The 23,935-nt window shown below is 41.5% G+C and overlaps 2 protein-coding genes across 2 annotated transcripts in view; one reads left to right on the top strand and one right to left on the bottom strand.

Annotated features, from left to right (window-relative positions):
• MYLK3 (myosin light chain kinase 3) overlaps positions 1-15,573 on the top strand; it is a 17,743-nt gene extending 2,170 nt beyond the window's left edge. The window contains exons 2-11 of the mRNA XM_029284685.1: positions 1,853-1,943; positions 7,444-7,549; positions 9,161-9,254; positions 10,834-10,943; positions 11,310-11,451; positions 12,289-12,359; positions 12,651-12,779; positions 13,796-13,948; positions 14,573-14,705; positions 15,408-15,573. Coding sequence (XP_029140518.1) covers positions 1,853-1,943; positions 7,444-7,549; positions 9,161-9,254; positions 10,834-10,943; positions 11,310-11,451; positions 12,289-12,359; positions 12,651-12,779; positions 13,796-13,948; positions 14,573-14,705; positions 15,408-15,491 — 1,113 coding nt within the window. The 3' untranslated portion in view covers positions 15,492-15,573. The remainder of the gene's footprint in view (positions 1-1,852; positions 1,944-7,443; positions 7,550-9,160; positions 9,255-10,833; positions 10,944-11,309; positions 11,452-12,288; positions 12,360-12,650; positions 12,780-13,795; positions 13,949-14,572; positions 14,706-15,407) is intronic.
• A 1,724-nt stretch (positions 15,574-17,297) lies between these two features.
• On the bottom strand, positions 17,298-23,869 carry ORC6 (origin recognition complex subunit 6). Its single transcript, XM_015818964.1, has 7 exons — positions 23,799-23,869; positions 22,128-22,257; positions 21,281-21,444; positions 20,560-20,649; positions 19,197-19,309; positions 18,160-18,234; positions 17,298-17,667 (listed from the first exon to the last, which is right to left on the bottom strand). Exons 1-7 carry the CDS (start codon positions 23,861-23,863, stop codon positions 17,546-17,548), a joined length of 759 nt encoding a protein of 252 aa, XP_015674450.1. The 5' UTR covers positions 23,864-23,869; the 3' UTR covers positions 17,298-17,545.
• Between the last annotated feature and the right edge of the window lie 66 nt (positions 23,870-23,935).

Raw genomic sequence — 23,935 nt, 5'->3', positions numbered from 1 at the left:
GGAGGAGGAGGAGGAGGAGGAGGACAACCTTGGGGTCCTTGGTGTTCTCTGAACTTGCTTGTTTTCTTGCAGACATTTCATTACCCAAACTAGGTAACATCATCAGTGCTAGAAGAGAGGGGATTTGCAGGGAGGAGGAGGAGGAGGAGGAGGACAACCTTGGGGTCCTTGGTGTTCTCTGAACTTGCTTGTTTTCTTGCAGACATTTTATTACCCAAACTAGGTAACATCATCAGTGCTAGAAGAGAGGGGATTTGCAGGGAGGAGGAGGAGGAGGAGGAGGAGGAGGAGGAGGAGGAGGACAACCTTGGGGTCCTTGGTGTTCTCTGAACTTGCTTGTTTTCTTGCAGACATTTCATTACCCAAACTAGGTAACATCATCAGTGCTAGCACCACTAAGGAACCACTAAGAACACTTGCACCAACATTGACTGGGCAAGCCACTTATATATAAACAGAGAACAAACCCCACTCTCTTCTAGCACTGATGATACTACCTAGTTTGGGTAATGAGATGTCTGCAAGAAAACAACCAAGCTCAGAGACCACCAAGGACCCTTCAGAAATTGAACAAGTAAATAAATAAACAGTTCAGTATAATTTCCCATAGAAGTGATGGCCCGTCCTCATTCCATCATTTCCTAACGTGCTTTTTCGGAGGGTTCTGCAGAGGATTGTAGATTCCTCAGACAAGCTACATTCAGCCAGAGCTTTATTTGCATTAGCTTGTTCACTTTTTGATAGGGGGAAAAAAAAATTCAAGTGAAATAAACCAACGCGCTTACAAATCTTAGGTTTGCCATTAGTGGCCTTGTTTTGAATGCGTGCTTTTTATCAATTGATGGAGAAAAGCTTCAGAAAGGTTCCATGAGATATGTCTCCTTCTGCCATATGGTGTGATAGATCTCTCATCACTCAAAAAAAGGCATAGATAAGCTGGAGCCAAACAAGCCAAGATACTAAATTCAAATGCATAAACATCCAGAATCTCCTGAGACTATCCCTTCTTGCTCAAGTTGAGTCCAATGAAGTAAATAAACATCAAGTTCAAAATAGCGTGTGCTGTTTTTTGAGAGTTTAATCATCTTATTTTGAAATAGCTGGGGGAATGGTTGAAGAGTGGGGTTTGGGGAAATGCTAATTAGCAATATATTTTATGGACTGCAAGCCGCAAAATCCAAATAAGGAGTGGTAAGTAACAGGATCGAGCAAACTAAACTCATGAAACACGCAGCCATGGTGTCCCATAGACCAGTAGCTTAACAGTTAGCAAGGTTGATTCCCCAGAAAAAGATAATGAACATGAGGATGGAATGTCTCCTGTTGTGGATCTAGGACCTAAGACTTAATTTTCCCCCAAAATCACATGGTTAAGGACAAGTACGTTGCTAATCTGAGCATGTCATCACAAGGGCTTCTGGAATGGACGTTCTACCAATCAGGTTGGGACAATGTTGTGATTTGTTGAGCTCTGAAATGAGTTTCAGGTCACAGATGTTCAGGAGATCTCACAATACAAGACACAGCCCTGATTGGAACCATTGATTGGCGTGTCTGGGACAGATGATACAGATGAGCAAGAGCAAAGAATGGAGGAAACTAGAGATATGGATGTTAGTTCTTTGACTTTCACATTGTTGAAGATGTTAAGCATCTCTCGAGTCCCATAATTCAATCTATCTAACCTCTCACCTCTGTCTGCAAACAGACAAGAAGAAACAGTAGCTGGAAATAGTGGAATACTGGAACTTCCATTTTCTTTGATTCCCTGTGCAATGAGCGGGCACTGTCTTTTCATTTTTGTAAGAAATGCGTATAAATTGACCTTGCGGGTTTTCTTTGACTTTTCTAGACTAAAGATAAGCCAGAAGACAAGGGTTCAAAAGGAAAGCATGCAACTCCCAAGCAAGGAACACAGACAGAAAGCAAGGATTCTTTGGAAGGTATTAATAAATATAGATACTTGTTGTTAAGTGATGTTGAGGCAGACTCTTTAATGTGTGAGAATAAATTAATAGGGTGGTTTAACTTAAGGCCAGAGAAGGCAACCTGGTGCCTTTCAGATGCTTCAGATTACTGGTGTCCTCATTTCTTATTGACCCTACTAGTTGGGGATTATGGAAGTTGATGTCCAAACTCCAGTTTGCCTATCTCTGATTTAAGGTAAGGTTCAGCTCTCTACGCTGCTTTCATAAAATTGTAAACTGCATGTGTTTGGGTTCGCACATCAACCCACGTTGTAAACCCACGTTAATGTAATTATTCTATTCACAGAGAAAGCAGTACCCAAACACATACAGTCACAGTGTGGCTCCATGTAACAGCTCGCATCTTACAGCTAAATGTTCATAATGTACTGAATTGCAAACTATTTAATGCCTGGTGACTCCTTGTTGCATGAATTATATCAGGGGTCTTCAAACTTGGCCCTTTTATGACTTGTGGACTTCAACTCCCAGAATTTCTCAGCCAGGCACGCTGAATTATACATTATGAGATGCCATATGCTGAATAAATAAACATATTATGAGGAGTATTTTACTCAATTAGTTCTAAGTTCTTGCAGTTGTCTCTGCAACGTGGGCCTTGTCAATGTTCTCCAGCATTAACTTTTCCCTCTGAAAATATTTTTTGTAGAAAGCCAAAAGGGGACCAAGTTGGGTGAGCAGCACAGACCACGTGAAAAGGTAAACTTGGCCAGTGTGGTCCTTTCCAAGGAGGGCTCCAGACCATGTGCTGCAGAGAAGATGGCCCAGCTTGAACCAACAGACCCTTTGGGATGGACGAATGGCTCCAAGGATTGTCCAAGACAAAAAGAAACAGGGAACATTGTCCAGAAGGATGGCCTTTTCTGCCCAAGCGGTGGCAATCTGACGGAGACCCAAAATAGGGATAAAGAAAAATCTCCCCAGAAACAGGAGACTCCAAAATGGAAGCGAGGAGAAAAAAGTGGACTTGACACTCCTGCTGGGGAAGCTGTGTCTTCTACCTCAAAGCCTGACTGTGAAGTTATAAGGACAAGGTAATTGGCAGTTCCTAGTGTTCTTCTCTTGGATTCGGAGAAAGAAAACTCTGTTAGAACGAAGGTGGGTCTCACCCGGCTTCATGCTTTCCACAGTCCCCACCATGGTATTTCTGGCAAGGTGACAGGGACAGCTTAAAAGCAGTAGTTTTTATGGGTACTTCAGCATGCACAGCATTCGGTGGTCCACTGTCTATAAATGTGCAACCTCCATTGGTTGTTTTCCTTTGAAGGAAAGCTGGTTTAAAGCTAGATAAGCTAGCTAGGAACCAGGATCCCCCCTCCCACGGTAGCAATTGTTATGAAATTAACTGGATGCTGAGTAAATATAAATTATTTTATTGAATGTAAGGAAAAACTTCCTGAGGACCAAGCTGTAGCTCCAACTACAAATGTTATAGGTTCTCTGTCTCCGGAGGTCTTTAAGAAGCAGCAATTGAATAATCTCTTAAGGATCATTAAATTGGCTTTCCTGCATTTTGCACTACCGCTTAGACTTATAGACCACGTCACGGTGCTTTACAGCCATCTCTAAGCGGTATATAGAATCAGCTTATTACCCCCAGCAATCTGGGTCCTCATTTGACCAACCTCTGAAAGATGGAAGGCTGAGTCAACCTTGAGCCGGTCAGGATCGAACTCCTGACAGTGGGCAGAGTTAGCCTGCAATACTGCCTTCTAACCACTGGGCCACTACTAGATGATTCTACGATTTCTTCTGACTCTACAATTCTGTGATTCCATAAGGGCTTTTTTTTTTTTTTTAATTGAAAATTTTTAAAAGTTTTACAATATAACTCCCCTCCTCCCCAAAATCCACCCTCCCCCACCCCCCTCCCTCCCCCACTCGACTTCCCAGAGCCACACACAGGGTTAACAATACAATAATTATACTCTGTCTTAAATTATATCACCCTTAAGTTAACAATTCTATAACATCCTTTAGCTCTCTTCTAAACAAACATATTAAACATTATTATTACTAATTAAAAAAAACAACCAACTACATTAACAATCTAAAATTTACTCAAAAACCAAATGAAACTTTTTAGTTCCATATTTTAAGAGTTATATTAGATAGGTAGAAGAGGTGTGGTTCTATATAGAAAGAACACTTATTAGGAAGTGTATCCGACTTTAGAATCGGTAAAGACGATTTAAACTTTGAAATTTACGGGTTAGAAGATATCACCCGTTTGTTTCCGTTTTCCAACGTTGGGCTACTAGTAATCTTGCAGCAGTTATCAAATTCAACATCAATCCCATTTCTTTTTTATCCAAATTTTCCATAATGCCCAACAAAAATAACTGAGGTTTAAACTTTATCTTTTTCTTAAAAATATTTTGAATATTCCACCATATCTTTATCCAAAATGCTTTAACCGCCCTACAAGTCCACCACACATGAAAATAAGTTGCATCTAAATTTCCACATAAGGGCTTTTTAAATCAGTTCCATCTTATGATATCATGGGATTCAGCAGTCCCAAGGAATACAGTGAGTATCTCTTTGAATCCAGATTTAGCATTAAGTATTCCCTCCACTGGGAGTGTCTGAACAATCTTACTGACAAGGACTATATCAGTACCTGCTTTATCCTGATTCCTGACAAACAGCATCCCCTGTGCTTGCCAAATTAGCACCTTACACTGCTCCTTTGCAATATGTTTTAGCTATAGTTCAGCTCAGCAGCATCTCGTCTTTTGGACCTTAGGACTTACACGAGGTATGTTGCTAAAAACAGAATTCTGCAAAGCTGGCCAAGCGGAAATACATATGTTATCATCTTTAGAAAAAAAAGAATAATTGTAGTTAGGGAGGGAAAACCTTTTTTTTTTCCTAGTTCACTTTTTCCCCAAAGTTGGGAGTCTCAAGGTAGCTTCAAGAATGGAGTTGAAGACTCTTAAGGAGAAATGGATGAAATCTCAACAAGATCTGAGATATGGTAAGATTTAGGGTGACCCTGAGGTGAGGATTGTCCAGGCTGCCATTTGTGAAGGTGCAAAGGTGGCAGACGTGTGAAAAAAGTATCGACTTTGAGGATAGATCCAAATTGGATGGTCTTGACTCAATAAAAAGCTAGCAGCAGCTAGCTCAATTGATTATCTTTGATACAGAGAAAATGTCCACTAGGGGGCATCAACAGACAAAAAAAAACCCCAATGCAGTAGAACTGAAAGTCCTGCAAAAAATCCATCTCTATTTTACACAGTGTTTCTCAACCTTGACAATTTTAAGGCATGTGGACTTCAACTCCCAGAATTCCACAGCCAGCATTTTTACAAATACTGTAGCGTTTTTCCTCCAGGGGAAGAGAGTACAGAATTAAGCAGACTTAAGCACTATGAAACACCCCATCCAGTAGTTAAGTCTGCTTAATATTCTCTTCGCCGGGAAGAATAGCAAGGTTCAGAGAAGAGGGATGCTAGCAATCTGCAATAAATCAGATTTCAATATTTATAGGGTACATCAGAGATCATTTCGGATCTTTGGTGAGACCGAAGCGGTTCCTTCCCATTGGTCTGCTGCTTGGTAAAGAAGCAGTGGTAAAAAAAAAAAAAGAGGGTATCAACCACCTTTGTTCATGGCTCCACTCACTAGTTGTTCAGCCCCGTGGCTGGGGGATTCTGGGAGTTGAAGTCCAAAGTTGTCATGGCTGGACATGACTTAAGGGATTGGAGAGCTGCTTCAGTTAGAGTAGTCAGTGTAGGATGAAAAAGATCATGGAGCTCTTTTGTCGTCATGTCCATATCCACGAGCAGATCTGGGAGACATGCAAGACAGCTGTATGATCTCTGTTGGCCTTCCTCAGCCAGGTGTACTCCAGATGTTGGAACATAATTCCAAGCATCACTAACTAGCCTTGGTCAGTGTAGAGAATGGGGCTGAAGGATGACGCTTTTGAAGCCTGCCAACTCAAGAAAAGCTCTTCCCGAGTCCATGCCTTCCTGAAGTGACTGGGTAAAATCTTGATTAAATTAAATTCAAAAGCTACAAGGAAAGATCTAAACTGGATTTCTTTTGCAGGCCTTCAGTCATTGCACGGGTGAACGATGCTCCAGACAAGGCTTTGAGAAGCAAAGAAGGAAGTGTTGGAGGTAGACATGATGGAGGGTTGGCTCCGCTTTCCCTGCGGCCAGTAGGTGAAGGAAGTAAGCATTTGCAGGGACCTTCTAAAACCAAGGTGCCCTCAAAGGACAGCAGGACTGAGCCCACACAAGAACTGACAGGAGCCCATTCTCCCAACAAGAGGAGCGAGCAGATTCCTAAACTGTCAGGTCCTACTTCACCAGCACCACTTCCAAAGGCTGAAGACAATGGAGAAAGTCAACGCAAGACTCTCCCTTCTCCCAGTTCCACTCCAAAGGACTTTGCTGAAGATCTAGGAGCCTCAGGAACAGGTCCCAAGGAGATGGCACAGGCAATCAAAGACGTCAAAACAGACATGGTGGAACCACGGAGAGTTTCTTTAGTGAGAAGAGAAAGCAGATCCCGACAGGGAGCAGATAAAGTTTCAGAGATTACTCCGTTCGTAGGAGCCACCAAAGGGGAAGAGACGGTCATTGGTAAGTAACCGCTTCTGGACCAGTTGCACGTTCTCTCTTGGGTTGCATCTACTTACAAATCCAAAATTTTGCACCCAGAACAGGGGGTGGACCATGTGGCCTATAGAGCCCTCTCCAACTCCTTTGGTTTTAAGGTATCTTTTGCTTCAGAAGCTTGGTTGCAGAGCAGATGATCCCAGCTGGTGAATGGGTGAAGTTGTGTTTGGAGAAGACCTTGATAGGTATGATCGAATGCTCCTCCAGAAAATGGAAAAGGAAAAAGCAAAGCACACTCAGGCAAAAACTAGCTTAGAAAAATGTTCGCCTTGATGTGAGGCCTGAATTTACTGTATATAGCGTAAGCCATGGTTTGTTTTATAAGCACACTTGCCGGATCTGTACAATATACTAAACCAAAATAAAACCACGTTACCATTTAATGCAACGGATATACCTGCAAATGAAAATTGCGAATGTATAATTTATAGCCTATTGTTATGAGTGAAGAAAGCTGCTAGGATTTATCAAATAATTAGTTGTTTTTTTTTAAAAAAAATCACAACTTGTAATGTGGTTAAAAAACAAACAAACCTAGTTATTTGATAAACTCCAGCAACTTGGTTCACTCATAACAATAGGCTATAAATTATACAGTAAATTCACATTTTTCATTTGCAGGTATTTAGAATAGAATAGAATTATTCTATTCTATATACCTTCAAATGAAAATTGCAAATTTATAATTTATAGCATATTGTTATTATTATTATTATTATTATTATTATTATTATTATTATTATTATTATTATTATTATTATTATTATTATTATTATTATTATTATTATTACTATTATGTTCCTCTGCTTCTTCTTCAGATGACAGCCCTCCTCCTCCAGCTCCTTTTGAGCATCGCATTGTGAGCATCAAACAAACTGAGTTAACCACTTTATACACTGTTAACCACCATGAAGTGTTGGGAGGGTAAGTTTCGTTATAACGTGATCAGACTACCTTGGAAATAATTCCTTATCCTCCAGTTGTATAAATAAATATCAGTATTATATTGAAGGGCTGATTTATTTTTAAAGTCTGCTGTAAGGCCATCACATATTCAGTATTGTCCTTACACTGGTAGTTTTGCAAGGACTGTTTTTGCACATGTTAGCTAGTTCAGTGAAGGTCCCAGCACCTACATTCATGGAATATAAAAAATGTTTCAAAGGAAGTGCTTAAATAATATACTTAACCAGGCGAGTGAAAGTTCTAGCAATTGCAAGATGCTAAACTTGGTTAAGCTTGACATAAGCTACTTGAATTTGCTATGGCTAGGCTTAACATGGGCTATTGCATAACAAATCCAACTTTTTTTGTGTGTTAGGGTGGGAAACTCAAGGTATGGTGCAAAATCTGAAAATCTTTCAACAACTAAACCTGTATATATTGCACCAATTCAGCCCGTATTGGTTGGGTGAAAGTCTTGCTCATTCTGAAGACTTGAAACAGAGATATGAAGTTGTAGAGGTTGGGATGAAGCCTCTGCAGTTGTCCATTCCACACCAGAGCAGATCTTGCTGTGTGTTGAAATCTCCTTGGCAAAACGACCTCACAAATATATACTGGAGGGATGGTAGAAACCTGATGCTGGAAGAAACGTTCAGGAGAAACCTTTGCTTTGATCTCATGACACTTTCTTGGGTAGCTTGGAGAAGAGAGACAGGCCACCTGTGCTGCCATAGTTTTCTTCTAATGGATGGAAGATTAATATCATAAATTTCCATTTGGCAATCTCAGCACATACTTCCTTGTAAAAGAGGATTACCCGTACTGGCTTCACATTTTTGACCTTAGGAAAGTAACCACTTGTATACATTTGGGGCCTAAATACGTCTTTTTCAGGGCTGTATTCGGGGATATCTGATGAAGTTCACAAGCAACGTATCGAACAGTAAACTGGTCTGTTTGTAAGACACCAAAAAACTCTTGTTTTTGCCCGAATCTAAGCTTTTTTTTGCTGATTCTGCCTTGCACAGTTGCATAGGAATGCGTTTCTGGTGATCAGACACTTCCAAATGGATTTATAGAAGATCACCATGACACTTGTACAATTTTAATGTCATTATAGTACTGATTTTTCCCATCCCTTAGAAATTGTAACTTGGGATAGAGACTGCCTAATTCTCCTCGTTGGCTTTGGCCTCATTTAGAAGGTGATCAGCGAAGCTCAAAATTATTCCCTTTTTTCGGTTATTCATTGCTCAAGTACAACCGGCGAAGCATGAACAACTATAGAACCCGCCGCAGACCATCTCCAGGTTGTCGTATTTTGCTCCACAATGAAAGAATACAACTGTGGAGTAAGATTTTTAACATAAGCACTGAACAACTGGCTGGAAAGATCAAGCTTAATCCTTTCCTAAGCTGGGAGAAAGAAGAGCTTTTAGACTCCTGACCTCTTGATTCCGTTCGCTTTGTACCAGGTTATTTTTAATTGACGATAAGAATAGTTGGTCTCTGGAGGCGTTGGCAGCCCCCCCCTCCCCGAGTTGTTTTCCTTGTGGGTTTCATCACTTTGTGTTCTCCATCTTTCAACAGGGGGCGTTTTGGTCAAGTCCACAAGTGCACGGAAAAGTCCACGGGACTCTGTCTGGCCGCCAAGATCATCAAAGTGAAATTAGCAAAAGAATGGGTAATGATAGCTCTTAAAAATTAAAAAAGAAAGAAGCAAAAGACCAGGATAAAAATTCCTATTTCAGTCAGTGTTTTCTCTGTAAAGCAAGATCTGTCGTAATTAGATAGCTAGATATAAGAAGCAGCGTGTAGTCCATGGGTTAAGGCAGGGGTAGGCAACCTTGGCTCTTTTATGACTCGTGGACTTCAACTCCCAGAATTCCTGAGCCAGCTTGGCTGGCTCAGGAATTCTGGGAGTTGAAGTCCACGAGTCATAAAAGAGCCAAGGTTGCCTACCCCTGGGTTAAGGTGTTGGATTAGGAGCAGGTTACCTCTATTAATCTACGCTGGGTGGTAGATTGAAGACCATAACTTTATTTTATTTATTAAATGTGTTGGCCACCAATCTCACTGCAATTGAGAAGCATTCATTTTGCGTTGGATTGATTCTCCTGGCTGATAATGATAGATAGATATAGTTAGAGATAGACTTACATGTATTTGTTTGTGTGTGTATGCACCTTCTCTGTATTTCTTTGTTCTTACATTCTCAGTTCTCACCAGGTTCTTGTTTTGCCTTGCTAGCTTTTCTTTAGCAATAGCAATAGCACTTAGACTTATATACCGCTTCCTATAGTGCTTTACAACCCTCTCTAAGTGGTTTACAGAGTCAGCCTATTGCCCCCAACCATCTGGGTCCTCATTTTACTGACCGCGGAAAGATGGAAGGTTGAATCGAACTGCCGGCAGTTGGCAGAATTAGCCTGCAATTCTGCATTCTAACCACTGTGCCACCATGGCTCTTTATATCTAAATGTTGATTATGCCAACTTGGGGTCTTTCCCATCAAGTTATACTGTCTTTTATGTTTCAGCCAGATTTGAATTTGAAAATAATAAAATTAAGATAGGTCTCGACTCTTTACTCTGGCACCCTGGTGTAACCTTGGGCTCTAAATGGATCTGGTAAATAAAATGACCATGGTAGACAGACTTTTCTGAAGTGTATCTTGATTAATTTAACAGAATAACAGTATAATACAATTGAAAGGGACCCTGGAGGTCTTCTAGTCTGACTCCCTGCTCAAGCAGGAAACCATTTCAGACAAATGGCTGATCAATCTCTTCTTAAAAACCTCCAGTGATGGAGTACCCACAACTTCTGGAGACAAGTCTTTCCAGTGATTAATTGTTCTTGCTGTCAGGAAATTTCTCCTTAGTTCCAGGTTGGTTCTCTCCTTGATTGGTTTCCATCCGTTGCTTCTTGTCCTGCCTTCAGGTGCTTTGGAGAATAGCTTGACCCCTTCCTCTTTGTGGCAGCCTCTCAAATATTTGGAATACTGCTATGTCACCCCTAGTTCTTCTTTTCATTACAATGTTTCTCAACCTTAGCAACTTGAAGATGGGTGGACGTCAACTTCCAGAATTCCCCAGCCAGCATGTTGAAGTCCACACATCTCAGGCAGCGAAGGTTGAGAAACACTAGTCTAAAATATACCATACAGTAGCAGAAAAATTGCTGGGGGATAGCACAGATCTCTACATCCTCCCTTTTCTTTCTGTCAGTATTGCTAATAATACATTTCATTAATGTTTCAGGAAGAAGTGAAGAATGAGATAAACATCATGAACCAGTTAAATCACGTGAACCTAATTCAACTCTATGATGCTTTTGAGAGCAAGCACAACCTCACCTTAATCATGGAATAGTGAGTTGGTACCCTCTGATGTAAATTAGCTGTGCTAACAAGCCGGTGACGTTGCAGATTTCTTACCGTCCTGGAAGATGCATTAAAACAAAAGCTAGAATCAGAATAAAGATGTAGACTGGATTGGACCACCTTAAATGTAACTTGCTTTGACATCTCTGGGATGGCGTCCATTGTGTTTGTCCTGGATGAATGTCCTCTTTCTATTGCAATTAAAAATTACAAGTCAGTGGTGATGTATGACACGGGGGGAAGGGTTGCCACTGCCAAGGTTTTTGGGGAGCGCATGGAGACAGGGGACACATATAGTTGTCCACCTCCATAATAATTGTCCTTGTTCAACACTGCCTTTTGTTGTTCTGCCAGTGTCGATGGTGGTGAGTTATTTGACCGGATCATAGATGAAAACTACAATCTTACCGAGTTGGATGCTATCTTGTTTACCAAACAAATATGTGAAGGAATCTACTACCTTCACCAACAGTACATCCTTCATCTTGACCTGAAGGTAAGTTTGGAACCTACCACCAGTGGACAGGTTAGTCCTCAACTTATAACCCATTTGTTTAATGGCTGTTTGAAATTATGACGGCCCTCAAAACGGGACTTATATTGCTATGTCTTCTTGGGTTGGGTCTGTTTAGTTTAGTTTTATTTGAATGTTTAATTTATGTGTTGGCCTTCAGGTGTAATCATAAATTGATTTTGATTTGACGGCCCTCAAAACGGGACTTATGACTGGTCCTTGTACTTAACGACCATTGCAAACCCTCCCCCTTCATGGTCACATGATCAAAATTTGGGTGCTTGGCAACTGATATGTATTTACAATGGTTGCAGTTTCCCTGAGGTCATGGGATCCTCATTTGCAACCTTCCCAGGGGACTGATTTTGCTCAAGATCTGTGTGATTCGCTTAATTATCATGGCACCACTTAGCGATCAAAGTTCTGCTTCCAACTGTGGTTGTAAGTCCAGGACTACTCGTCGCCTTACACCCAGGGCAGGGAACATTTGCAAAGTGATATCCCATGAGGGCAAACTGCACGCAGGTTACTCACCGTGCAAGAGCAGGAAAATCAACCAACGTTAAACTAACTCTGGCAAGCTGTCTCTGCCCTGTTTAAACAGGGGAAAGAGTGTGACATTGTCTGCTCACAACAGCCCTGAGAAGTAGATTGGGCTGAGGAGCGGGGGCTGGACGGAGAGTTTTCTAACAGAGAAATCAAGCTGCATCTCACCACTTGAATCCCCTCGTCGTACCTCAGGCTGTTGTCTAGTAAAAATGAATTCTGAAAAAAGGCTCTAAAGATGGGCTTAAGCTTATTCTCTGTCTTCTTTGGCAGCCCGAGAATATACTCTGTGTGAATCACAATGGAAACCAGATTAAAATCATTGATTTTGGACTAGCAAGGAGGTAAGTCTCTCCTCCTCTTTATGCTTCGTTGATGTTTTCTTTATTCCTTCAGCATCTCCCCTTGTAGACTATAAATATTTTGAGATCTCCTTTGGAGGTTCACTAAAATGCCACCCATTGCCTTGGTGACCGAGCTTTCGCTCAAAGGGCCTTCTTACTAGACTAGAACACGACAGCGATCACAATATCTTTGCACACCGATGCCTCTCTTGCTATAAGCTCATTCTCTACCCACCGCTTCTCTACACTCAGCCCCCACCCCTCTGTCTCCCTTTCTCATCTTTGCTAAAGGTACAAGCCTCGGGAGAAGCTGAAAGTCAATTTTGGCACGCCCGAATTTTTGGCTCCCGAAGTGGTCAACTATGATTTTGTGTCATTCCCAACGGACATGTGGAGCGTAGGCATCATAGCATACATGCTGTGAGTAAACCCTGGTTTTTTTTTTTCCATGGGAAGGGAAGGGAAACGGAGCATCGTCAATCAACTACTCAGTAGGGAAGACCAGGATGCAACAGTTTAGAGCAGGAGTGTCAAACTTGCAACGTCACATGACTTTTTTTGCCATTGCTGGCAATGGGGCGGGCGCGGTTTCGCTATGATGCATCCGGCCCGCGGGCCGGCAGTCTGACACCCCTGGTTTAGAGGGCCAGAATTGCAGAAGATGGTTTGGTTTCCTCTGACATGATGGTTGGCAAGAAAAAAAGTTTGAAGTACGCATAAGCTGAATAAAGGGAACATCTCTTGTGTTAAAGGCGGGGAAGAATTTAACCTGTGATTCAAATCAGTTCTGCATATATTCTTTCTAGATTCATTTTGATTGTTTCGTCTTGGCCGATAGCTAGATGCTGCCCATACATGCATTGCCGTTTATTGTAGCTCATGTGGCTAGGTTTTGGGTAGAGTATTTAAGTTCTACCAGAACATGATGAGCCATGTTTGTGGAAGAGCAGGGAGGGGCTGCGTTAAGAGAGTCAACAGCCTAGAGTCGTTACGTTCCCACAAACCGTGTAAGTCCATCCCCTCCTGAATTCTGTTGACCCTTATCTGGCGCCAATTCAGGATGGAACTTCCAATTCTACTAATTTTGGGAGGAGTGCGGCTCGTAGTAGATCATGGTTCTGGTTCCAGTCAACATGCATGCTTTTATTTAGGATGTGTACGGCTGGCGCAGATTGTCCCTTGTCTCAACACTGGCAGCACTTGGCTTATCTTGCCTGGCCATGAAAGCTGGCCAACGTTCCCATCTTGGACAAGAAAATGGCCCGATTGAGACAAGGTAGTCCTCAAGAGATGAGCTCCTCATGAAGACATCTTCACCTTAAAGACATTTTCCTCCCAGAATTGCATTTTGGCCCTCTTCCCTCGCAGTTAGAGCTCTGGCCTCCAAATTGTGTCTTATCTGCACACCTCAAGCAACCTCTTCTTTCTTATTTTAGGGTCAGTGGCTTGTCGCCTTTCCTTGGAGAAACTGATGCAGAGACCATGAATTACATAATCAACTGCAACTGGGATTTTGATGCAGAAGCATTTGAACAAGTGTCCGAAGAGGCCAAAGACTTTGTATCCAGACTTCTAATAAAGGAAAAGAGGTATAAAACTTGCTATGGTGTCTTATCCCAGATCTTTCTGTCTCTCCACTACACACATATCCAGCCTGATTAATGAAGTGAGTTTTCTGCACCCAAGCCATCATGCTTATTCTATAAATCGTGGCTTAAGATGTACAGTTCAGACTAATGTGTGTACAGGAAGTCCTCGGCTTATGATCACAATTGAGCCCAAAATTTCTGTTGCTAACCAACACAGTTAAGTGAGTTTTGCCCCATTTTACAACCTTTCTTGACACAGTTATTAAGTGTATTCACAATTGTTAAGTTAGTATCGTGGTTATTAAACGAACCTGGCTTCCCCATTGACTTGGCTTGTCAGACGGTTGCAAAAGGGGATCACGTGACCTCGGGACGCTGCAACCGTCACAAATACATGACAGTTGCCAAGCATCTGGATTTGATTACACAACCACAGGGCTGCTGCAACAATCGTGTGAAAAGCAGCCACAAGTCACTTTTCCCCACCTAGTGCTGTTATAACTTTGGTCACTAAATGAACTGTTGTAAGTTGAGGACAATCTGTGTGTCTAATGGCCTGTTCTGTATTTGCAACCTGTCGCCTCACAAGTTCTTTTTCTCCTTTCTCCGGCCTTGTTATCACAGTGGCAGAATAAGCGCAGCCAATTGCTTGAAACACGAGTGGTTGACCAACTTGTCTGCCAAGGCGAAGCGGTCCAAAGTTCGCTTGAAGTCTCAGATGCTTCTGCAGAGATACATGGCCCAGAAGAAATGGAAGGTAAATGCTACACCGCTCCCCTATCTTTTTCTGAGCACAGGTCCGGGTTGCCCATTTACTACAGATGACGCTAATTTTTTGCAGGATCCAATCTGTGCTGGTCACCAGAAGCTTAGAAGAATAAAGCTTTGGTCCTGGCGATGGGCTCAGATTGGATCCTGCAACTTTACCCTGGGACCAGTGGTGGGATTCAGCTGGTTTGCACCACTTTGGCAGAACCGGTAGCTAATTTTTTTGTTGCCCAGGCCCGGAATGGACTTCCGGAAGCGGCATCCACACAGAGAACTGGTTGTTCACCTATTTGAATCCCACCACTGCCTGGGACACATATATTTACCTTCATTCATGACAGTATTTTTTGTACAGGAGAAGCTAGGTGTGAACATGACAGACGATGATGCCTCTTTCTCTCTTAATTACGTCAATACTTTGCTTATCCAAACAATTTTATCTACCAGCAAGCTAGTTTTAAGCAACGGATAAGCCTGATCTAGCAGAAAATGCATACTGAACGCGACAAGTAGACAACTGCTCTAAGGTCCCAGCTAGTGTTGAGTATGTAAAAAACAACAGACAGATGGGCAGGGATCTCAAAACTCGGCATGGATGTTGAGTGTTATTGTGAAGGTACAATCCCAACGCTGGAGAAATCTTGCAAGAGTCTTTTTGTTTTTCCAACACGTTTCTTCTTTCTTTTCACAGAAGCACTTCCACGCGGTCACAGCTGCCAACAGGTTGAGAAGATTCCCTAACGTATCTGAGTCTCCAGCTGCTGAAAATAGCTGAGACTTGGGTGATTTTAGGACTCAGCCCATTGGGGACGGGACAACTTGCCACCGCTAACTCGCTGCGGCCAATTCAACAATTCTATTTCATTATTTAAAACTAGCTGTACTCGGCCACGCGTTGCTGTGGCTCAGTCTGGTTAAATGGAAAAGTGTTGCTTTTACATCCAACAGATGGCGCTGTTTTTCAAAAAAGCATGTTTTACCTGTCACAGGTGTGACATCTATATAATAGTAGGTATATGTATATAAAAACATGCGCATATTCGAATGCAACGTTGTATCAAAATTTCAAAGCAATCGGTGAAGAACTTTCGGAGATTTAAGATTTTGAACAAACGAACATTTACATTTTTGTTTATATAAATAACATTTATTTCAATTCTTGCCACTCACATTTCATTCCGTCCCTCCTTTGATGATTCTATTCCACCGTTTCTTTGATATTAGTGAAACTCTTCTCCCGCAGCGAGTTGTCCCCGTGGCAAGTTGTCATAGACCCCGGTCCATTTCCACCAGTTTCATGTTTTCTTTCTTCCTCTTCCTCAACTGTACATCCAGCAGTCTGCTTAGGTTGCCGCCCTCAAGCCTAAGAAGACACCTTGGGACTTCCCTACACCAAGGGCAGGGCTAGGCAACCTTGGCTCTTTTATGACTTGTGGACTTCAACTCCCAGAATTCCTGAGCCAGCATGAAGTCCACAAGTCATAAAAGGTTGCCTACCACTGACCAAGCGGAAGCCTGACTGGGTTGTCTTACAACTTGTCACTTGCAAGAGGTGGGAGGGTAGGAAAACCGCTTGAATTATGCCTCTTAGGCTTTCGTTTCCATAATTACACATTAGTGATTAGGAATGGCTTTTTCTGCTGGGGACTAGTTGTCTTATCTTTAAGGACACTAGGGTTTTGAGAATGTCAAGTCATGATTGGGAGGTTGACCTTCAAGCCAAAAATGTAGTTTCTGCAGGCGTTGCGATAGTTATTTCCCAAATTCAGTATTTTTGCTTTGAAAGTAGAATTTTTGGGTAGTGATCAATAGCTTTAAGAACACTCGCCAAGATGTTGTATTGGGATTAGCGTCCGTCTTTTGAGGGAAATGGGTGGTACAGAAATGTAAAAAAATGAATAAAATTAGTTACCTTTTATACACTCACTTATAATTTCTCTTTTGGTTAACTTTCCTAAACTTTAAAAAAAAACACCACAAATTGATGATGTTATTTGCCACTGTCTGGGACATCATCAGGATATGTATCAGCTTGGGGTTTTTGTGGGAAATGAGGGATAAAAATAAAAATTATTTGATGAGTTGTCCCCAGCAGAACAGAGGTTATTGCTGACAATGTAAGTGGTGGTGGTGGGGGAATTAAAAACAGAATTTAAAATCCTCAGCCATAGAAATATGGAACTGAATTTCTGAATTGATTCAATCAGATCCTTGCAACTTGATTTGATCCGACTTTGGGATAGTGGCAGAATTCTTGTCTTAAATTCAGTTTGAGGTCTTGCTGACATGCCCATATTTCTTTTTTCACCATCTAAATCCGTGTTTCTCAAGCCTGGCCATTTTAAGACGTGGACTTCAACTCCCAGAATTCCCCAGCCAGTCATACTTAAATGATTAACCAATTGCCTGCTCTACTCATTTATGATTCGGCTATCATTACTGAGGCAACGAAACTGTAATTCAGAAGTTGATATCTAGATTTATAGAATGAAACAACAGAAGACTATAACACAAATAAACTTTATTGATGCTTCCTGAGAGGAATGAACAAAAGTCATGGTTAAAAAAATTAAATAATCAAACCTGTGTGGGACCAATCTTAAAAAGAGTTATTGGGACATATCAACGCAAAAACCGGGCTCACATTTTGCTGTAATATCAATGAGCTGAATCATTTAAAAGCAGGTCCCATCTAGGCTTCAAAGCGGCCTATTCAAGGAATTCAAGTTTTCAGAGGGTTTTTTTCCTCTCCCAACAGACTAGTTCTCCAGACTGACATAGGCCAAAAGACTGGCCTAATGTTTGCACTCACAGGAGGAACAAGTCCACTCACACACAGTTTCTTTGTGATTTTGCAGCATTTTCTAAGATTCTTCGTTTCCATTCTTCGTAATCTTCTTTAGGCTCAATTTCATGTTTTGCACGCTTACGAGGGACTTTTGCTTCCAGAACTAATGAGGAAAAAATAATATATATAAATGTGTGTGTTATTGTGTATGTATATGTACAAACATGCATACATACGGTTCTAAGAATCAGCTTTCTTATGACATAAGAATTAATGGAGCCCCCTTGTTTGTTAAGAATTTTTTTTTTGTGGCACCTTCAGCTGGTATTGAAATACAGTTTAGAATAGATTCAGATGAACAAACTGGGCACTAAATCAACACGGTTATACTATGAGATGGGGATGACACCTGTGATTCAGGTGGGAGATTGATGCTTTATTTGTCTGCCACTGAAGAAAGGCATATGAGCCACGTTCTCCGATCTGATTGACTTCTGGAATTTGGGAGATTAGTATCCAGAATTTCAAACCAGGCTGGAATTCCATGTTCTGGTTATGAAAGCTGGGAGTTATTTGAGGGCAGTAGGGTAAAGGTGTTTCCTAGAGGAGGAACCTGCCCATAAATAGGTCCATCTAATAGCATGATTGCCCTTACCTTCTCCCTTTGCCAGATCTTCAAGGAAGGATTTCTGAGGTTCTTCAAGCTTCACCGACAATGAATCATCTTCTCCTTAAGAAGAAAATAACCGTTGTGTTTAGAGGCAGTCTTTGAATGGCCAAGAATGGCTGTATACAATTGAATAAGCCACAAGGGATAAACTGAACTAAGGAACTGCTTGTACTTTGTAGGAACCCAGGACACCAAAGTCCAGAACATTGTCAACTTAAGGTGGTGAGCACACCTAATAACTTGCCACCTATTTTTCCCCACAACAATCTTATGAGGTGGGTTGGGATGAGAAAGGGAGACTGGTCCAAAGTCACCCAACCAGTTATTTGCTCTCCTTTCTGTCTACAACTGAGACTAGCCATAAATAGTTGATTCAAAGTTTGGAAGAACTTTTGAGTCAAACAAACAGCTGAATTCTCACGTGTTCAAATAAGGTTTGCAGCCAGTAAGCTGAATTTGGTCACACTTCAATCAGCCGCGGCTTACAAATCATAGTAGCTAAGTTTGGCCGCCATGCAAAGTTCAAAGTACATCCTTGACATACAGCCACTTGTTTAGGGACCGTTTGAAGTCACAGCAGCACTGAAAAAAGTGACATAATTGTTTTTCACACTGAAGTCCATTGCAGAATCCCTGTGGTCACATGATCAAAATTCAGACGTTTGGCAACCGATTCGTATTTATGACGGGTCCCAGGGGGATCATGTGATCCCCTTTTGCGACCTTCTGACAAGCGAAGTCAATGGGGGAAGCCAGATTCACTGACCAACTGTGTGACCAATTTAACACCTCCAGTGATTCACTTAACAACTGTGGCAAGCAAGGTTGTAAAACGGGGGCAAAGCTCACTTAACTGTCTCATTTAGCAACAGCAATTTTGGTCATAAGGCAAGGACTACCTGTATTCAGGCACCTCGCGTTCTATAGTTTTCCAACAAAAGGCTTACAAAATAAAGTGGATGTGGTTTTGACAAGTTGCCAGAAGCGAATCAAGACAAAAAAGCATTAAAAAAAAGTCATACGGTTGATTTGTTGGCTAATCTTCTCTAACTGGGTGTGGAGCCGGTCAAATATGGTTTTCTTCACCCCAGAAACGGTCACCATTTTGGTTTTATCCACCTTAAGTTTCAAGTATCTGCAATGAGAAAGAGTTGATTCATGAAAAGATCCTTTTGCCCAACGATTTAAAACTTATACTGGCGTAACAGTGGCTGCTACTGTCAAATCTCTCCATTACAAGCTCCCAGTTCTAATTTACGTCCCACCAGCTTCTCATCACTAACAAGTGACAAGTGTATGAAATCAAGCAGACATTTAAAACAAAACAAAACGGTTAGTTAGATAGGCTTCGAGTGAAAAGCATCTCTTCTATACAATATGGTTTTTTTTAGATTGTATATATTTTTTACCTTTGGGTTCTTTTGCATCGTTCTATGAATGCTCTGCTTTTTTTTCTCAAGAGTCTGCTTTTTTGACAATTAAGAGCAGACCGTGAATCAACAATCCTTGCTAGACAAAAAGTATTTTGGAACCAAACCACATGTCAAAAGGTAGCTGAGCCCCCTCCACTGCCTCCCTCAATATTCCCTGGGATGTGATATTTGGGGGAAGGGCTCCTCCATGTGGAAAGATTGCTTAGAAGCTGGCATTAGACAATGGACCTTAGCAGGACCAAAAAGCTCAGGAATGCACTACAGTTCCCATCATTCACGATAATTGACTCTTTGGCTGGACAAGAGAACGGAAGTCCTATAATTTGGACTGTTAAACCCTACCGTCTTCAAGACATTTTCAGTGGACCCTTTGAACCTTAGAGACTACCCATAAACCAACTCTACAGTTCTCGTGTATTTTGCTTCTAAATTAATTACAGGGATTAAAAAATAGGGTAGTTATTAATTTCACCATCGAAATCAGACCATGAGAACTATCCCCTTAACTGGTATACGTCAAGGGCTAGGGAAAGTGGGAGATTCAGGTAGTTCAAATGATTATAAAGGTTTATTGGAAGCTTAAGCTCTCTACAAGAATCTGGCCAACTAGCGATCAAGGAAAATGAGCAGGAGATAAGCAAGTCATTCAAACTGGGGTGGACCTAGATCTCTTGCAGGATTCATGAGTTATAACATGTTTAACCCCTCTTTCGGGCTCAGCCCGGTCATCTCCTACAGTATATTTTTAGAAGAAAATTGGTTCATGGCGACAATAGTCTATCACGTCCCATAATTTGTCCCTTGATCTTGATCACAATCGGACTCCCATCTCTGTGGAACCCACATCATAAATCAGAACATGGGATATAATCAACGTTCTTTCTTCCAACTGCAGATGTCAACTTTCCCCACCCTACAGTCAACCCAAGGAAAATATTTCTTCCAATCTTACCTGCAAGCAGTAAACAACGCCACAGTGGTGAATAAGGGTTTCGACAAATCAAGAGCCACCTGTTGAAGTTCTGGCAGGCTGGATTCGTACCTGAAAGGGCAAACCTGTTTACTGAAGCTCCAACAATTTTAATTCAATATGAGTTTCAATTCATCATTAGCTATGAAATCTTGCTATGTGTGAACCCGTACACTGTTAAAATAGGAAAAATCCTTTTATTGTCTCTGTTGCTTATTCTTTCCTAATTTTAGATATGGCAGATAGAGCAAACGGCTTCATGTTTTTTAAATTATATTACAGGTTAGATTATTGGCCGAGGATTATCAGCTCCAGAGACAATCCACTTTGTAGGTCTAGACTAGGGGTCTCCAAACCTGGCAACTTTCAAGACTTGTGGACTTCAACTCCCAGATTTTCACATCCTTAATTCCCCACTAGTCTTAAAGTTGCCCAGTTTGGAGACCCCTGGCTGAGATCTAATCTTACAAGTTCTTGGCTGTGGTGGCTGAATTCCCCCCTCCCCAATATAGCACAGAAACATTTGAGACAACCGCATCTTTTAGCTCATCTACTTTGCTCAGGGATCATTTTTCCAAGAGCTCTTCCTGATCTTGTTTGCGCTGAGGAGGATGAAGGATTTAGTCAAATATATCCTGTGCACAAGTCTGACAGGTTTGCTACGGTTAACAAGCAGCAGACAGGGTCCTCCAAAACGTCCTACCTCTGCAGGATTTTCGACGCCAGGTTTGCAGCTTCCAAACAGGAGAATTGAACGGCCACCTCTCTGATGCCCAAGGTGGATTGCAGAGCGAGCAGGCTTTCAAAAGATCTCAGGTAGCACTGGTAAGTGGCTCTCTTCAAGCCAGAGACTTTCACAAAATAACTCTTTGAAGGAAAAACAAACAAAGCAACAATAAAGTCGTTTCCAAACCTGCATCTAGTCGCCCACAAGCCACCATTTGACAAAAGGTAATTCTATATTGCTTATGGGCACCAAATCATTTCTGCCCTTATCCGCAGCCCCTCTGCTATCTTTATATTCATCAAAAGGACTGTGGATTGTCCGACTTTTATTCAATTATGTTTAAGACTGGTTGCCTCCCAAAGTTTATGACAAATATCGAAATTGGCAAAACGATAGCCCTGTCTAGTAAACTCTTTTTGTCAGATAGTGAATGGGATACAATATCAAACAAACCCCTTAGTATATAGCTTCCTTTGCATTCACATTATTATTTTATTATTATTTATTTATTTATTATTTATTTAATTTTTATCCCGCCCTTCTCCTTACGGACTCAGGGCGGCTGACAGCCTTATAAAACAGATACAACAATAAAAATACCCAGTTTAAAACCTAATTAAAAAGAAATATTTACTGTGGCCTATGTCAATTAAAATTACTCTTAAAACCCCACTAAAATTCCCCTAGGCCAATCCCGCTTGTTGGAAGAGCCNACAAAACATGCTCCTAGATTGGAGCGAAATGCAGAACAGACTGATTTATATTTGGTAGACCGGGTGCCTCACCCAACAGATAAGATATATATATGTATATATATGTTTACTTTGTCCACAGGATTCCTCGTGAAGGTGGCAGCCAAGTCCAGGCAGATCACAGCGCTGCTTGTGGGGCTCATCTGGGCTAGCAGGGGGGTACACTTCACTTCAGAAAGTCGGAGGTATTCCTCGGCTTTTCTGCAGAACCACACACACACAAAAAAAGGCTATCAGTATGAAAGGCAAAAGAAGAAATGACATCTCATTTCCTAGCTCTTATGATCACAGCTATATAATTGCAACATCTAATATTTAGCAATTAGATAATCCTCCCTATGTAGATTATATCAATTGGTGAAGGTCAAGGAAAAGCAATCATATTTGCATTTTTTCAGGAAACAACCTGAAGGAATAATAATAATAATAATAATAAATAATAATATTAATAATAATATTAATAATATTAATAATAATATTAATAATAATAATATTAATAATAACAACAACAACAACAACAACAATAATAATAATGATGATGATAAAGTTGGAAGGGACCTTGGAGGTCATCTGGTCCAACCTGCTCAGGCAGGAAATCCTATACCATTTCAGACAAATGGCCGTCCAGTCTCTTCTTAAAAACTTCCAGTGTTGGAGCATTAACGGCTTCTGGAGGCAGGTTGTTCCACTGGTTAATTGTTCCAACTGTCAGGAAGTTTCTCCTTAGTTCTAGATTGCTTCTCTCCTTGCTTAGTTTCCATCCGTTGCTTCTTGTCCTGCCTTCAGGCGCCTTGGAAAATAGCTTGACTCCCTCTTCTTTGGGGCAGCCCCTGAGATATTGGAAGACTGCTATCATGTCCCCCCTCGTCCTTCTCTTCATTAAACTAGACATACCCAATTACAGCAACCGTTCCTTATATGTTTTAGCCTCCAGTCCCCTAATCCTCTTTGTTGCTCTTCTCTGTACCCTTTCTAGAGTCTCAGCATCTTTTTTACATCATGGTGACCAAAACTGGATGCAGTATTCCAAGTGTGGCCTGACAGTTAGAACAATTAACCAGTGGAACAACCTGCCTCCAGAAGCGGTGAATGCTCCAACACTGGAAGTTTTTAAGAAGAGACTGGACAGCCATTTGTCTGAAATGGTATAGGATTTCCTGCCTGGGCAGGGGGTTGGACTAGATGACCTCCAAGGTCCCTTCCAACTTTACTATTATTATTATTATTATTATTATTATTATTATTATTATTATTATTATTATTATTATTATTATTAAATTTTAATTATTATTAAAAGCCTTATTTTTTTTAAACCAATAGAGGAAAAAGACACGTCTCAGCTAGGTGGTGAATCGCTGCAGAGGTAAGCTCCATCCTCCGGAACGAGCTCAGATGTCTTTTGTAGCTTTCTATTTTTATTTATTTATTTTAATTTTGGCCATCCATCCAATTTATTATTCATCCAGCCCAGCTAAAGGAAACCTCCATAGCCAGAGGCAGTCTATCTTCTCTCTCTCCTAAACCTTTCAAAAGGAAGCGAGGGACCAGAGGCGAAGTAGGAATGAATAAGGCAACCCCCCCCCCCCAATATGCAAAGCCTTCCAGGGGCGATGGACTACAGTGCCCATAATCCCCGGCCAAGAAAAAAAACACACCTGGGGCTACTAGTGTGTGTGGGGGGGGAGATTACGGTCCGGCGACATCCAACTGCACCCCCCCCCCTTTTCCCCATCCCCGTTCACCTGATAACTCCGGGCGTGGAGACCCCCAGCTTGGCCGCCCAGCGCCGCAGACCTTCCCGCTCCATCCTTGCCCCGCCGCTTCTTTCCCGCGCTCGCGCGGGGAAGCCCATTCATAGACCTTCCCTTGGCCACGCCCC

The sequence above is a fragment of the Protobothrops mucrosquamatus genome, unplaced genomic scaffold (assembly GCF_001527695.2).
Source record: "Protobothrops mucrosquamatus isolate PMUCROS unplaced genomic scaffold, P.Mucros_1.0 scaffold827, whole genome shotgun sequence".
NCBI classification, from domain to species: Eukaryota; Metazoa; Chordata; class Lepidosauria; order Squamata; family Viperidae; genus Protobothrops; species Protobothrops mucrosquamatus.
This window is presented reverse-complemented; position numbering and strand designations above follow the sequence as displayed.

Excerpts from the sequence above, each read along its gene's own strand:
- ORC6 (XM_015818964.1), bottom strand. The coding sequence starts at position 23,863 with ATGGAGCGGGAAGGTCTGCGGCGCTGGGCGGCCAAGCTGGGGGTCTCC. Across the intron at positions 18,235-19,196 it reads GATTAGCCAACAAATCAACC|GAGAAGATGATTCATTGTCG; the intron begins GTATGACTTTTT and ends TTTCTTCTTAAG. Across the intron at positions 17,668-18,159 it reads AGATCTGGCAAAGGGAGAAG|TTCTGGAAGCAAAAGTCCCT; the intron begins GTAAGGGCAATC and ends TTTCCTCATTAG.